At 45.2% G+C, this 17283-nt stretch overlaps 1 protein-coding gene across 1 annotated transcript in view; it reads right to left on the bottom strand.

The window, feature by feature from the left end:
• Window positions 1–17283, bottom strand: part of myom2b (myomesin 2b) — a 158351-nt gene that overhangs the window by 89670 nt on the left and 51398 nt on the right. Inside the window, exons 9-13 of the mRNA XM_085996445.1 lie at window positions 14680–14844; window positions 11602–11763; window positions 8876–9017; window positions 6595–6794; window positions 3341–3394 (exon numbers count right to left, since the gene is read on the bottom strand). Coding sequence (XP_085852571.1) covers window positions 3341–3394; window positions 6595–6794; window positions 8876–9017; window positions 11602–11763; window positions 14680–14844 — 723 coding nt within the window. The remainder of the gene's footprint in view (window positions 1–3340; window positions 3395–6594; window positions 6795–8875; window positions 9018–11601; window positions 11764–14679; window positions 14845–17283) is intronic.

Genomic DNA, 17283 nt, shown 5'->3' with positions numbered 1-17283 from the left:
ACGATTTGGACAGGTTGGGTGATTGGGCAGAAACATGGCAAATGCACTATAATGTGGATAAATGTGAGGTTATCCACTTTGGTGGCAAAAACAGGAAAGCAGATTATTATTTGAATGGCAATAGATTGGGGGAAGGGGAAGTGCAAAGAGACCTGGGTGTCCTTGTGCACCAGTCGCTGAAGGTAAGCTTGCAGGTGCAGCAGGCGGTTAAGAAGGCAAATGGTATGTTGGCCTTCGTAGCAAGAGGGTTCGAGTACAGGAACAAGGATGTCTTGCTACAGTTGTACAGGGCCTTGGTGAGACCACACCTTGAGTATTGTGTGCAGTTTTGGTCACCTTACCTGAGGAAGGACGTTCTTGCCATGGAGGGAGTGCAGCGAAGATTCACCAGGCTGATGCCTGGGATGACAGGAATTATGTATGAGTAGAGATTGTGTCGATTGGGCTTATACTCACTGGAGTTTAGAAGATTGAGAGGGGATCTCATCGAAACCTATAAAATTCTGTCAGGCCTGGACAGACTAGATGCAGGAAGGATGTTTCTGATGGCCGGGGAGTCCAGAACCAGGGGTCATAGTCTAAGGATAAGGGGTAAGCCATTTAGGACTGAAATGAGGAGGAATTTCTTCACCCAGAGAGTGGTGAACCTGTGGAATTCTCTGCCACAGAGGGCGGTGGAGGCCAGTTCATTAAATATATTCAAGAAAGAGTTGTATATATTTCTTGAGGCTAAAGGGATCAAGGGATATGGGGAGAAGGCAGGGACAGGGTACTGAATTTGGATGATCAGCCATGATCTCATTGAATGGCGGAGCAGGCTCGAAGGGCCGAATGGCCTACTCCTGCTCCTATCTTCTATGTTTCTATGTTAACGATCCTCCGAGAGAAGAAATTCCTCCTCATCTCAGTTCTAAAAGGGCGACCCTTTATTCTGAAACTATGCCCTGAGAAACCTCCGCGGTAATCCAGCGCCAAGTTCTTCCAGCAGGGGCCACTGGGTAGCATTGGAGAGCATAGGTTTTTCTGATTTTTTACCTATCCCTAGCCCAGGGTGCTGAGGCCAAGTACAGAACCCCCGTTATCACTCCAGCTAAGATCTGCTAACTTAGCACAGCACAGGAATCAAACCTGGAACCTTCATATTCTGTAATGCTCAGTACCACACCACTCAATCTATGAAGGGATTCGGGGAGGAATTCATATCTACCTTTATAATATGATAAATCATTTTTAAAGGTATGCCACCATCAAATAAAGGGCACTTTTTTTTAAAAACTTATTTTCTTCCCTCTTAGGTCTTCCCATAGGGGATGTGCCTCAACTTCTGGGAGGCTAGAACTAGGGGCCTATTGCCAGTTAAAACAGTAGGAAGCATACAAGAACAACCTTCTCTAGACAGCCTCGCCACTGCATGGAGACACCCAATCTCCAGTAGATACCTTCTGAAACAGTGCGGCTAAAAATCAAGCCCTCACTCTGTTGAATTCCTCAAAAACATATTGATGTTCCAACATGTGGAAGCACTGTGCACCAAGAAAATGAACATTTGTCAAATCATGTTAAAAAATGAACACTATTTGTGATCTGATAGAGCATTTTGGTGCTTAGACATTACATCAGACTGTTGTGCTGGCAGGGCTAGGTCAGGAATCCAGACAACCCCTACAAGAGCAACGTGAGTGTAAAGATCCAACATCATAAACATATACAGTATTGCAAATATAAAAAGAATAAGGCTAACACTCCCGGCAGCTAGAATTCTTGTCACTGGCAAAACTATATTGCAAGTTATTAGTTCCCATTCCCAATATCATAGCTCATTTGGAAAATTGTTTTAGATACCCTGTTTCACGAGCACTGATTGCAGAGTGCAAGCTTTGGTCCGACAGTGTGCGGTTTTAAATTTGCCTCACATCATGCAGTGGTTAGGTGTGGCAATCATTCTATTCCAAACCAGAATGTTACTATCTTCATTATCGCCTTCCATTTTACATTCAACTTCATCAATCCCTTTATTATTGCTGCCTTCTTCCTCTTTGCCATTGCTTACCCTTCACCATTGTTGGAGAATATACACTTTTGCAGCTTTTTACCCACACCAATGCAGAACGGCTAATGCAAGAATTATGGGTAGGATAAAGTGTAGCAATATGGGTAAAGAAGTTAACCTAAGAAAACAGTGTGTGCTTCTGCACATAGCCCTTAACTCAGGATAAAACACCTTGAGCAAACCATACAGGAAGCAGAGGTTTACCATTTTAAATAGCTTACTTTACCTGCTGCGCGGGAAGCTATGTGTACTGAAAGGTAGTTGACCAGTGTCTAAGATGATGATAACTTCAGACAATGGAACAGGATCTGATGAGGGTGAGGACCCTATGGTTGTGCATGTTCAGCAATCTGTTCAAAGACCCAAAGATGCCCAACAAATTCAAACTCAATGACCTAAAAGGTCACAAGCTAAAATATGATGATTTAAGTAAATTGTAAAAGTCACAAATGTGACCATATATGGGTAAGGAGATAACATTAAAGCAGGGAACAAGCTCTTGCTATTTGCCACTTTGGGAGACCGGGAGACAGCATCCGAATCAAGCCGCGCGTCCCAAGCATGTAAATCTGTAGTCAACCACTTAATTGCTGCTTGTATTAGAATAGGTCTGATAGACTCTTGTTAACTGCCTATTAGTGTTGTGTCTATCTGAGTTCAGATGGACTCAGATAGACACAGCATCAGTAAGGTAACATGTCGAACTGACGTCTCATTAGTCAATTAGAACCTAAACCCAATAACCATTTACCTTTAACCTTGCTGTAATCTTTACCAGTGATACACTGGTGAGGTGGAATAAACCCTGAACTTTTATTATTAGTTGGAGTTCCAATGTAAAGGAGGTTGTAATACTGACTTCCTGCAATACCAGATATAAGCCTGGAAATTACTGAATGATATAATTGTACAAACACAAGTGTAAAATGAGCGATAGCGAGTCGGCAGCCCATTTTACATCTCTCCCAAGTTTTACTTCTATTCACTTCAATGGAAGTAAAAAGTTAGATGTAAAATGGCCTGTCGACTCGCTATCGCTCGTTTTAAACTATCACACAAAGTCATAATCTACCCCACTGTGCTCCTATCAAGTTCCTCGCCACACTACTTTCACTAAGGCAATGATCCATTTAAAATAAACAGGTTAATCCCCCCGTTAAAATAGCAGAGAGATTAATTTGCTATACACACATTTATCAGTCATACAATAATATTTATTGTAATCTCCAGGTTCTAATCACTAGAATTTTTTAAAAAGCACAAGAAAATAATGTTTAGAATTGAATCTACCTTCCAAGTCATCCTGGCATATAACGATCTCTCTGCGTTCATCAAAATAAATAGCTGAGGAAAGAAAAAACAGAATAAAATATGTTATACAGTATAGTATAAGAAAATACTCAGGAATCATGGTAACAAATATATCAAAATATGCTAATCATTTTCTTGGTTTGTTCTTCTTACAAAAGTATCAGTAAGCATGTCATAGGCTCCCCAGTGAGGTGGGTGTGTTGATGCAATGCATTCTGTGCCATGGGCCCAGAACCGGTGCCTTTCAACTACGGCTCAGCTGATAGTCCCTGGTCTCAGTCAGGCATCAAGCTCAGCACCAAGTACTGGCGAGAGGGATTGATGGGAACAACCCTCCTGCACCCAGACTGAAGCAGGAGAACCAGCGGCATCGCTCACAAGGATGGGCCCAACCATCTAACCATTCCAGTTGGGGCCAAGGAATAAGAGAACACAAGTGAAAAGGTGCAGAAATAAATCATCATTTTCAGAAAACTAGATAATGTCAACAAAGTACATTTTGGAACCACCACATTGAACCAAAGCCACTATAATAACATTTGAAATAAAAGGTTTAAATATAGCAGTGCAATAATAAAAGCATGTTTTTTTTTATTCGTTCATGGGATGTGGGCGTTGCTGGCAAGGCCAGCATTTATTGCCCATCCTTAATTGCCCTTGAGAACTGTGGATCAATGCCCCACAAATTTGCAATGAATGCATCAAGATTGATGGAATATTATGCACCAATTCGACAAAAGCCATCTTATTTTGCTCCGGCTAAAACCTCTAACCACCTATCTCCACCACCACAACATCATCTGACTCCACCCCATACTCACTTCCCACTGCTGCTGAATCTATTTCCATACCTTTTCTTGCTCCAGACTCAATATGGGAGATTTTGAGGCCTCCAACCTGCTGGAAACTGGGCTATAGTGCCCTGAAGATAGTGGGGAATGACTTACCGCCCCATTTATGCCCATGCTGTGGCTGTGGCAATCTTCACCGGGCCTACCGCTGGGCAGCGGGCTACCCTGGGCCATTCCGTTCCGGCCCAGCCTGCCAGTTGATTGTTAATGAAGTCCGGCCCTCAAAAGGGCCTCCTGCCAGGGCTATCGGGCGTCTGGAGATCACGCTCTGGCCACTGAAAATCCTCACCGCGGGAAAATCTAACTTAATTACTCCAACGCCGCCATTGCTGGCCACCCAGGTTTCACCCTTCACAAACCGCAGCTTGTCTAAAACGTCACCGCCCGCATCCTATCCTGCACCACGTCCCACTCCTCAGTAATCAGCAATGTCCCTGAAAACCTTCATTGGCTCCCCATCCTTCAATGTATCGATTTCAAAATCCTTGTTCCCACCTACAAGTCCCTCCAATGGCTTCACTTCTCCCTGGTTCAGCAACTTGTTTCAGCCCCATTGCTCTTCTGACTCGGACCTCCTTTACACCAACCTTAACCCTAAAGGTAGGTGAGATACAAGGCAATATAAGCATGGTTAGTGTGGTCTCCTGGACTAAGGGGGGTCGGAAAAGAATTTTCCAGATTTGTTTTCCTTAATTGACCTTGGGTTTTTATCTGTTATTGTCTCTCCCAGGAGATGACATGGCTACTGGTGGGTAGGGGGGCGGGGGCGGGGGCAGTGGCAGGGGCGGTGGGGGCGGGGGTGGGTCTAAGCATGATGCTGCATGCATCTCGACTGTCTGAAGCAGGCTTGGCGGACCAGCTGGTCTTTTCCTGCCTGTCATTTTCGTATGTTCGTAACCCTTGTCCCATCACTGCTTAATGTCCAGTTCATTTTTTCCACCTCTAGCAAGCACCTTGGGACATTTTATAATACTAAAGGTGCTACGAAAGTGCCAGTTGTCACTATTCTGGAGGCTGAAAGAGCTCCACAAGCAATGTAGCTGTAACTAGTTATAATGACTGATTGCAAAAGGGACAGCCATTTCATTACAAATTATAGTTCTGAATTCTGAAAGTAAATACTGTCACACTTTCACCATTAAAGTGCTTGATTTACAACGTTCTCGGGCTACAACTCCGTGCAGACTGATGAATGAACAATTTCAGCCCCTGCATGATGGGAGCACAGAATTGGCATTCTAGCTGTGCGCAGTCAGTGGTCAATAAAGTTACTGTATTGCCCTGTGGCAGAACCTGCTCAGACTTGACTACCAAACCCTGAATACATTTTAACAAACCAGTGAGATAGCTCCAATTCCCCACTGACAATGGCCTCTTTCTATTAGCCTGTGACATCTCTTGTTTATGGCTTCAACTCACTGGAAGTGAGTTACCGAGAAACAGTGAAAGTGTCAATAAAAGCCTCGATTTTTTTTGTGTGTCCCTCACGTTTCCAGATTTCAGTGCAAGAGACCCTAGCAACATGTTTTACTGCTTTCCATTCTATTCATGCATTCTGACAGTGATACACTGGGTCAGAAACGATCACAAATCCTTCTCCCTGCTGTAATCATCACCATGACAACCTGGAATCTTACTGTCATAGTTAGTCGAACACACAGAGCTGTACAAATTTGTTTTCTTTGAACTAGTACCCATTGGAGTAACCCCCACTTTCTGCACTTTAAACATGAACACAGCTTGGAATGACTCGAGTGACAAGTTACCTTACATGTGTACAGCCATAACTTTGTTTTTATTGATTTTGTTTCCTTGATTTTCCCTCCCCTTTTATCCTCCCACAAACGCGACTCACACTGAGGTACTGTGCCATATTCGACAGCCGCCTTCTGCTGCCTCACCCGTACATGCCAACCCAGAAAACTACCAGGGGTTGACCAACCACTTCAAAAAAAAAAAGCTGACATGTCCCCGAAAGAGCTGATAATTCAACAAGCAGCACGGAGCAGAGGCCTATGACACTGGTTACACTGAAAGAGAGAGAGGGCGCAGGATTATCACAATTTAAGATGCAGGTATATCCACAGCAAAACAATGAAGGAAATGACCATAGCATAGATATGTCCTTCAGAGAAGAGGGAATTATTAATATCACAGATAGTTAGGGGGAAAAAATTGAGTCCTCACTTGTTTTGGGGAAGATTCTGGCAAAATTTGTGGGCATCATCCCTTATTTTTTACAGAGTCACTTTTAAACTGTGTTGCAATACCTGAAGCCTGAAAGTCTGCCCTTTTTTAAAAAAAAAACTAAAAATACTCCTGCTTAAGATCAGATTAAGTACATAATTAAGCTCCTGCCGTCTGTGAATGAAAGATACTCACTGTGAAGCCTAGCCAAATCAGCGGGGTCAAGGGCTGTCACGGCATCTGTGACTCTGGAAGGCTGGCTGATACCACTCTTGTTTACTGCTCGCACACGGAAAATATAGGAACGTCCTTCAAACAGGCCAGTCACGGGATATTTGCAAATTTTAACTGGGGCATCATTGCACTGGATCCAATTTTCAGTTTCGGCTTCACATCTACAAAAACCAATGGTAATGCTCGGACAATTCTGTGAGAGCCACAGGCATCTATGCAAAATCCCCAAAGCAAATCCTGAGTGCAAAGACACATGTTACCCTTAAACTAACATAACATGCTTGGTTTTGTCCAAAATACCAAATGAGCTCATATTTTCTTGCACCGTCTTAACATTAAAAACTACTTGCGTGCACAAAAGCTGCAGAATTGTTGAATCCCATTTGTTGGTGACCAGCAAAGCTGCACTAAACTTCGCAACTATACCTTATTGACCACTCTCTTTCGCTTATTCCCACTCTCTTCTCCCGCAACAGCACACATTCAACTTCTTAAAACCGATAGGTGGTACTGAGCACTGGGGAAGCAATGCTCAGCACCAAGGAGTAGGAGTATTCGCCCAGTCTGCTCAGTTCCCAATCTGGACCACACGAAATTGGAAGGAGTCGCGTTGCGATGTCTGCAGGGGAGGAATTGGATGGAGGAATCATGCGTGGCTTGGATTATGTGCCTCCTGACAGCACTCCAAACTTGGGCACTGGTGGAAGTTTGACAGTAGGTCAATTGCCCACCGTGTCATCAGAAGAGATGCGGAATCCAGGGAGAATCTACAAATACTATTGAGAAAACGGAGGGTGCATATCCTTCATAGGACAGCAAAACAATGAAGGAAATGACCATAGCATAGAGATGTCCTTAAGAGAACATGGAACCATTAATATCACAGATAGTTAGAGGGACAAATTGAGTAGCGCCCCCTTTGGGGCATTAACTTCGCCAGGGCGCTACTGTTAATGCCCCGGAAAAATAAGCACCCCCGCGGCCGAAATTGAATGGTAGCGCCCCAAGAGGGAAGCGGGGCGCTACTGGAAGCGCCCCACCTCCCTCTTGGGGCCCTGCGAGGGAATATCGCGGCGCTATGTGCCACAGCGCCACGCGCTAAGTCACTGCGGCACGTCACGCCGCGGTATTGCAGGCCTTCCTCCCCTTCTTAAAGGGGAGGGACCTTGCGCAGCACGACCTGGGACCCAGCTGGGCCACCGGGGATTGGAGTGCTGGCAAAAGAGCCCGGCACTCAAGAGAAAAGGGGGCGGGTCAGGAGGCCGGGGACAGCAGCGGAGGCAGGTGCTGGCAGGCGGCCAGCAACAAAAATGGCCACCTGGCACCTCGCCTTTAAATAGCGCCGCTCCGGCCGCAGGTAGGCCCCCCTGAGCCTGTCGGACATAGCGTCCGGCGGTAAGTCAGGGGGCGCTACCAAAGATCGCGAGCGGGGTGCTGCGCATGGCGATGACATCATTGCCGCCGCTAACCTCCCGCCCGGGCACTAGTTGCTTTGCACCACATTTTTCCCCCTTAAAGTTTTGATTTTTACGCACTGTTTGTCTAATTCCATAAGTAGCTTCACCAACATAGAACTGGAGACTAATGCAGTATGAACTGCACAGGGTAATTAAGAATGAACAGGGTTATAATTAACCAGTAGACTTTTCTCCAGTTCCCTGCTGTAGCACACGCTACAAATATATATTAGTGTTACACAAGCAAAATACTGTGGATGCTGGAAATTCTGAAATAAAAACAGAAAATGATGGAAATACTCAGCAGGTCAGGCAGCATCTGTAGAGCGAGAAACAGAGTTACCGTTTCAGGTCGATGATCCGGTTCTGATGAAGTATTTCCAGCATTTTCCATATTTTATGGATTAGTGTTATTGGTTGTGCTTCAATATGTTGAAGAAAATGAAAGGTTGCCGGCTGACCTGCATCCAGATCTCCACTAATGCCACTTTTTCACTGCCTGCCAACTCATTGTGATGAACCTGTTCATTGTTGTTATTTTTATAAAAGGCCAGATTGCCACCCTCTCTCAGACTGAAGGCTGGGAACAGTGGAGTTTGATTCTTTATCTCAGGTAAAGAGGTATCCCGAATGGAAAGGGTGATCAGGAGCCCTTGTGAAGAATTCCCCACAGGTGTTAATCAATGCTCAATAAATCTTACTACACTCGGCAACTTTGACATGAACGCATTAACCAGACATCATCCTTCTGCCGCTATGACTGACATTTACAATAGCAATCATACCTGTCAATAAAATATCCAATCACAGGACTTTCTTTGGTTACATTTGGAGGTTTCCAGGTAAGGATGACATAATCCTTGTTGGCGTCATAATATGTGAGATCCATCGGGGCTCCCGGAGCTCCTACCACTGGGGCTTCTGCATCTGCAAGGAGAAAAAGCATGTGCAACAAGGAAAAGCAATGTTCCTGCCAACTTGCAGAGTGTGACACGAAGCCAGTGTTAACGGCATCAAAAACAGGAACTCTTCTGCAAGTTGGCAAACAGGCAAATATGTCCTTCGGAGAACAGGCAATTCACACTGTAGTGCAGCCTGCAGTGGCGGGGTGCTTTCTGAGACTGGGTTTTGGATCTATTGTTTGGAGTACAGCAGAAGAAGCACAGTCGTGTGCCTGACCTGTGCTGTGCTGCCCTAGGAGCACTTGGAAACGTGTTCCATTCTGCAGAACTGACAACCTCCACGAACTTGATGGGCAGAAAAATTCTCCAAAACAAGCATTTAAAACAGAAAAAAAGTCTTTCGATTTTAAGCACTAAAAAGTTTGTTAACTTGGAGTAGAATTTCCTGATTGTCTACCATAACTTTGGCAGAAGATCTGCAGAAACCTTGGAGAAACTATATCAACAGGGATTTTATGCCATTTCTCCAGGGATTCTGCAGATCTTACGCCAAAGTTACAGCAAATGATTTGGAGAACCCATGCGAAAATTTATGGTGTCAATCTAAAGGAACTAGTTTTGATACAGAACCCAACTATAACAGAAAGTGACCTTTCAGTTCACACAGTTAGAACTGCAAATTATCTTTAAATTCTGATAGCTTAACTCATGACGAATTTCAAGAACTAATTGCTGCCATTTCCACAAGTTTCCTGGTAGTCTTTTAAAGGACAGAATCTCCATCTGCCACTGACAAGGCAAATGACGACTAGAGGGTGGAGCCATAGACAAGGACTCCCTAAGATGGGAGTTCCCACTCTTCAGGCTGGATTGGGACCTGGTGTTAGAGACTAAGATTGAGATCCATTTTACGCCAAAGAACCATTTGTATTAAGTTCTGTAGTTAAATCTTAGAATTAAAACCTGCAAATATAGCTGACAGACAATATTTGTACAGCTCTAAATGTCATATAAAATAGCCATGGATAGTTCTAATCTTCTCATGGATACATCTAATGTTTATTCATTTCTGTACATGTAAATAGATAACATAGTTTATGTTATGTGCTGAAATCATGCTTTGGAGCCTTTTTGAGTCTTGATATATTGAGCTAATAATACCTAATGTAAAACCAAGAGCGAAGGTCATGGAGGAACCCTTTACTGACTGGCCTTTTATTTAAGCTTAAAACGCAAGACCACTCTACTGTGAGGTGGAAGATGAAGAAAGAAGCTATTGAGAGTGGGTGACCTGACTGTAATGTATGTACTGATGTGCCTCAATGAATCCGAGACTCAACGTTAGCGGAGCAAAGCAAGGCTTTTATTAACTCAGAAAGTAATACACAGTGGAGAAGTGTCTCTCATCCAGAGATCTGCTGTACTGCCTGTGAGACACGCTGGGGCCTGCTTAAGTAGGGGCCAGGTATGGGCGGAGCCCTACACACAATACAATACAGGTAAGGAAATGAAACTGAAACTAAACTCCCCTGCTTGTCACAGTCACAAGCACAATCAAACACAGAGAATACAGAGTGCCTGATGAATGGCATATTTCATCACATGTACCTTCTGTGGCAAAACATCCTTTGTAACCTCAGGTCTTGGCCGTGAGTATATGTAACATTTAGTCTTCAATAAAACTTCAAGCATTTGAATGCGTGTTGAATTAACCCTTGGCATATAGCCACAGGACTGCAGGCTTTGACTATATCTTATAAAATTCACATTCCTTACACTGGCATATCAGTGGAAGTCAGTACACCAAGTGAGTGGAGGGAAACTGGTTTCCACAAGAGCAGATGTGGGCCCCACCAGTAGGTCACAGGCGAGGCAGGAAGTTTGGACTCCCGAAGCAAGCAAAATTTTCATTAAAAAAAAATTGTCCAAATCGTCCTTCTTGCTCAAAGGGCTGAGAGGAACATGGCCTGGGTTTGGCGTGGGTGGCGTACCCTGGGTAACCTCCTTTTCCCCCATGGGCGAACCAAAGCCGAAGTTTCCATGGTGTGGGGCAGGCAGGTGCCAGAGATACGGCCCCTGATGGCACTTGTGCTCACCTGCACTATGCTAATTAGGTGCTCTCCCACCGATACCACAAACTCCGGCAGACACGATCCCAACCCAACCGCGAATTACAGCCCGTGGTCTCTAACTATTCAAAGAGATCGTTGAGGGGAAGGCGGAGTTTAAAGCTTAAAGGAAAGGACTGAATAATATCTGCTACCTGTAATGATGATGACATTAAAATTAAAATGCATCAGAGCAGTTTGTACACATTTTGTAAATCCAGTTCCTGGCTTTAATTCAATTAGTGGAGTATATCATTCACTCATCCAATTTGTCACTCAGGCACATTAAAATCAGGGAATTTTGAACTGGTTTGGGCAATGCCAATTCCTGGGATATATCGCATATCGACATCAATCAGGGCACCTGCCCTCCCTTTTAAAGAGTGATGGTGCATAGTTAGAGACTACAAAGTGAGGAGGAGGGAAAATAATATAAGGTTTGTAAGGAACTGGTGAAATACTCTTTACAAAGAAGGCTGAGCAAAAGACTGAATTCCATACCTCTCACGAACAGATATGCACTGTGCTGTGAAATGCCACCCCTTGTTATCAAGCGCAATGTATACAGGCCTTCATCATCTTTATTTAGATGAGGTAGGGTTAGGATAGCATTGCAGTCTTTATACTGCATTACAGCCCACTTGGACTTCGTTATCTCAACATCTAGAAAAACAAAAGGTTACATCGATAAGGAGTGGAACAGACTTTGACGATCATAATCAGCACTGCCTAAATAATTAAGTTACAGCATTAAAGATGTCATTGATACATTTCAAAACTAAAACGCTGTATTGTGTAATCAAGCTGGTTAATTTCATTAATGCTCCTCAACAATCCCAAAGTAAGTTTTCCCCACTGTATAGGTAAATGCTGAGGATGCTGACCATGCTCTCCTGAGCCCCGTTTGTTCTGAAGATACTCCACGTTTTGCAGTGAAGGTCTATTTCAGAATGCATGCTTTGTGTGGGGTCAATTTTCAACTCACCGCCCGGGTATAAAACTGGCGTTGCAGATCAGTTACTCGCTATAGAAACCGCCCGATCCTCATTTCCATTGAGCTGAATATCAGGCACTTCCTATAACACCAGTTTTACACCTGGGCAGCAAGTTGAAATTCAACCCCCCCTGGTGTGCCTGACAATCATGGGGTCAGTCCCCAGGGCAAAGGGCAGAGGCCAATGGGCTGAGCACATGCTTTCCTGAAAACCGAATATTTTCATAATGGATGGTGCTGGAAGAAAATATTTCAGTGAGTCGCCATTTTCGCTGCTGCTTGTAAATCTTGCACATATGACAAAATAATTTTAGAAAATTGAATAGTTTTCTCCTCATCTCAGCTGTGCTGTTATGTGATGCAGCCCAAGGCTTCAAGGCGATTTAGACAAGTTGAGTGAGTGGGCAAATACATGGCAGATGCAGTATAATGTGGATAAACATAAAGTTATCCACTTCGGTAGGAAAAACAGAAAGGCAGAGTATTATTTAAATGGTGATAGATTGGGAAATGTTGATGTACAGAGAGACCTGGGTGTCCTTGTACACCAGTCACTGAAAGCAAACATACAGGTGCAGCAAGCAGCTAGGAAAGCAAATGGTATGTTGGTCTTCATTGCAAGAGGATTTGTGTACAGGAGCAAGGATGTCTTACTACAGTTGTACAGGGCCTTGGTGAGACCACACCTGGAGTACTGTGTGCAGTTTTGGTCTCCTTACCCAAGAAAGGATATACTTGCCATAGAGGGAGTGCAGCGAAGGTTCACCAGACTGATTCCTGGGATGGCAGGACTGTCATATGAGGAGAGATTGGGTCGACTAGGCCTGTATTCACTAGAGTTTAGAAGAATGAAAGGGGATCTCATTGAAACGTATAAAATTCTGACAGGGCTAGACAGACTGGATGCAGGGAGGATGTTTCCCCTGGCTGGGGGGTCTAGAACGAGGGGTCACAGTCTTAGGATACGGGGTAGGACATTTAGAACTGAGATGAGGAGAAATTTCTTCACCCAGAGGGTGGTGAACCTGTGGAATGCTCTACCACAGAAGGCTGTGGAGGCCAAGTCACTGAATATATTTAAGAAGGAGATAGATAGATTTCTAGACACAAAAGGCATCAAGGGGTATGGGGAGAGAGCGGGAATATGGTATTGAGATAGAGGATCAGCCATGATCATATTGAATGGCGGAGCAGGCTCGAAGGGCCAAATGGCCTATTCCTGCTCCTATTTTTTTATGTTTCTATGTTTCTATAAGCAGCAGAGACTCTTTCCTCAGAGAAGGGAAGGAAGGAAAATCGACAGTGAGGTCACTAGTCTCATGCAGCTCCACGCCCCCTTCCACGCACTAATAATAAGTAACACTGTAATGGAAATATCTGATTATAAAGAAAATGGATGAGATAAAATATTGCAATCACCCCTCGTACAGAGCTGGCCTTGGCAACGGTAACTATGGGTGGGTTTCATTTGGGAACCAGTCCTTCCAAGTGTCAACTATGTAAAGGCTTAGGGGCCAAGGAGGATTTCCACTATTTGCTATTTGAAGCTAAAATCATAAACACACTCTTTAACTCAGCTTTGTGATTTTCCTACAAGCAGTGAGTGAAAACAAAAAAAATCAGGATGTCTGATCAATCAGTACGTTTCAAATACATCCAGGAAGAAATTTTATGTTAAACAATACATGTCACTTAAATTGAAAGACAGAGTTGCAGCTTCAGCTCCCTGCGAGATATGTGTAGGGGTTACAGGGATCGGGTGGGATATGTGTCGGTGCAGGCTCGATGGGCCGAAATGGCCTCTATCTGCACTGTGGGGTTTCTGTGATTCTGTGATTCTGTGAAAAGGACACAGCAATTTAGCGTCTAGCCACCAGGTGTCAGCCGATATCACGGGCAGCGTGAAGTAGACCCACTATTTGTGTTAGGCTGAAGCAGTGTACAAGCTCTCTGCCATGTGAATCTGTTGCCGACAGGGTTACTGTACAAGTCTCCGCCAGTGTTTCGATCCCGTTCTTCGAAGTTAGAGCAAACCCTCCTGGAAAGAATTGTCCATCTCCAAGGTAGTGACCACATCCAAGAGGTCTGCAAATAGAATCTTTACACTGTCTGCTCTTTAAAATGGGTCGATGAGGAGCGAGGTGGGGCTACAACATTGTAACCCTGATTCTCCGACCCACGTATACTCAAAAATACTCAAGTGATTTAGTGTCAAGGGTACTGCTTATCAAGGAGCGTAGCAACAAAAGGTTTTGTCATTATAAACCACTGATAAAACTTGCTTCACTGGAGACAGAGTTGCCCATTTACGAATGGGCTGACTCCAACCCTAAAGAGGTAGTTAAAGCCCTGTGACACAAGGCATGAAATGTCCACAGGCTGGCTTTGACCTGCCAGGAAACCTAGAAGCAGGAAGTTTGGAATGTAGAGCTCTGCAGGGACAGGAATCTGCAACCACAGAGATACGAGGCCAACCTTTTCTTTTGGTACCACCAGCTTACTTTAACAGATGTACGTTGCCACAAATACAGTCCATGCGATCTTGCAAGTGAAAACGAATAGTAAACTTGGACACAATTACTGACCATCTCTGTACCACACAGCTTCCGGCTGGAGACGGCCGATGTTTGGTGTAAGGATCATCCGGCAGGACAATATCATTGTCTCTCCCTCAGTGCCGAAGCTCACACCAAATTTCTCACTATATTGAATATCAATATGTGTAAAAACAGCAGGTGACAATAGAGGAACTGCGGAGGGAAAAAAAACACAAGACATGTTAGTGCATAGAAGCTGTTCTTATTCACATCAATAAGATTTAAAAAATCATATTTCTCTATCTAGTAGGGTGTTATCCAACTATATTTATTCAAAGGCCTTTCTCTATGTCAGAACCAAGTTACATTTTTATAATTCAGCAACTCCAACATTTTCTCTTGTATGAGTTGTATTGATTTCTTTGTGAGTTCAATGACGAGACATTTATGAAAGAGAATGACTTTTTATCTAAAGTATGTTCAACTCAGTTAACAGCATTTACAGGAGACATCATGTTAGAAATCCATCTAAAGCGAAACTGAAACTAAACTCAAACTGCGGGGCCTAGAAATTCATTTTGGGGCGCCCAGCTCGCCTGGGCGCCGGAATTACCGCTGCGCGCGGATCCACTTGCGCAAGCGGGATATTCAGTGTCAGCGCACCAAGTGGAAGGCGGCCGCTAAACAGGGGTTTCGGCGCCCCGCTTGGGCGCTGAAACTGATTATCGGCGCGCTAGTGGCCGCAGCGCCACCCGCAGCGGAGCGGCAGGCTGCGGTACTGCAGGCCTTCCTCCCTCTCTTAAGGGGGAGGTGCCTGCAGCAGCCGGAGCCCCGATCGCGAGTGCCGGCAAAAGAGCCCGGCAGAACGGAGAAGTGCCGGGCTCCCGGAATCCAGCCGGCAATGCCGCGGGGGGGGGGGGTGGAGGAGGCCGGGGAAGGAGGTGCGGGCAGGCGGCCGCCGAAAAAGCGGCCGGCCGCACCTCCACTTTAATTACCGCCACTACCGCCACAGGTAGGCCCTGTGTACCGGTCGCTGTTTGCGGCCGGCGCTGAAGAGGCGGGCGCGACTTAATATGGCGTTCTTCACGGAAACGGGGCGCTGCGCACACCGATGATGTCATCGGTGGCGGCGCAGCGCTACAGCCTAACGCCGCCATTAGTGCACCGCTGAATTTCGCCTGAAGTTTGCAGACTGGCGCAAAAGCCCTCTTTGGGCGCAAACTGGTGGCGCAGGCCACTGAATTTCTAGGCCTACTTCTTTTCCCAGAGAGTAGTGAGTTTCTGGAATATGATGCCAGCTGGTGTGGTGGGTACGGACTCTCTACATACCTTCAAAGGGGAGCTGGGGATGTGGGCAGAGATCGTATCATACAGAAGGGAAGTGTCTTTATTGATAACACTTGGTCCATGTGATCTCCTGGACTGGTTTCGATCGCCTGAGAGGGTCGGAGAGGAATTTCCCCAGAGTATTTTTTCCCCTTATTGGGCCTGGGTTTTTTCTCTGTTTTTTTTGTTGCCTCTACCAGGAGATTACATGGCTGTGGCGGGGTGGGGGGAGTGGTGGGGGTTGGGGGGCGGTGTTTAGGCATGATGCTCCAGCCATCGTGTGGGGCAGGTTTGATGCATCAGCTGGTCTTTCCCTGCCCATCAATTTCATATGTTCGTACTACAGTGTTGTAGCCCTATATGTGACTCAAACCTCGTTCGAGCACAGCTCCCTGCAGGGAGCAGAGGACTGAGGAGTGTACTCTGATTCTAACACAGGGAGGAAGAGGAACAGGTAGGGTGGTGCATTTGGAAACTAGAAAAACAGTAGAGGAAAGTTTAGACAAGTGATGACCATCGTAGTATTGATAAATAAAGTGAGACAAGAAAGTCTGGCGACAGGTTGGCGGTTAGAGGTGAAAGAAGAATGGCCTAGCGGGCAATTATGTTAAACAGATTGACACCTCCATTAAAATAGCAGAGGGAGGAATTTGATAAGAACGTGTTAAGCTTTTCAATCTCTACTCATGCAGTCTTAATAGAAGTTTGTTGTCTACTTCTGTAGATGTGCTGAATATTTTTCTTTAAGGAAAGTGCTGACGGCAGCATCACAGGAACTGGCTCAGATGCCACACTAATCAAGGTACCTTTAACCTTTATTTCATGCCTTAGACTGCAGACATGCAGTTCTTGCACCATTGGCACCATTCCTAAAGAGTAATGTACAGCCCATGGCCATGCAGACTCACTTTTTTGTGGATCTTGCCATCTGCAATATGACCAATTGTCTCCTCCTCTGGAGCACTAGAGACACTGAGCCATTCCATGAGTCTGCTTTCTGTGTGGGCGCAAGTATGGAGAAGCACAGAAGCACAGGGTACTGTCAACTCTGGCAGCACGGTGGCATAGTGGTTAGCACTGTTGCCTCACAGCGCCAGGGACCCGGGTTCAAATCCAGCCTCGGGTGACTGTCTGTGTGGAGTTTGCACATTCTCCCCGTGTTTGCGTGGGTTTCCTCCGGGTGCTCCGGTTTCCTCCCACAGTCCAAAGATGTGCGGGTTAGGTTGATTGGCCATGATAAAAATTGACCCTTAGTGTTAGGGGGGATTAAATACGTGGGGTTACGGGGTTACGGGGATAGGGCTTGGGTGGGATGGCTGTCAGTGT

This window comes from Somniosus microcephalus, chromosome 9, assembly GCF_052327205.1.
Source record: "Somniosus microcephalus isolate GS21.2 chromosome 9, FLI_Smic_1.0, whole genome shotgun sequence".
NCBI lineage: Eukaryota > Metazoa > Chordata > Chondrichthyes > Squaliformes > Somniosidae > Somniosus > Somniosus microcephalus.
Note: the sequence above shows the minus strand (reverse complement) of the source record. Positions and strands in the feature narration are given on the sequence as shown.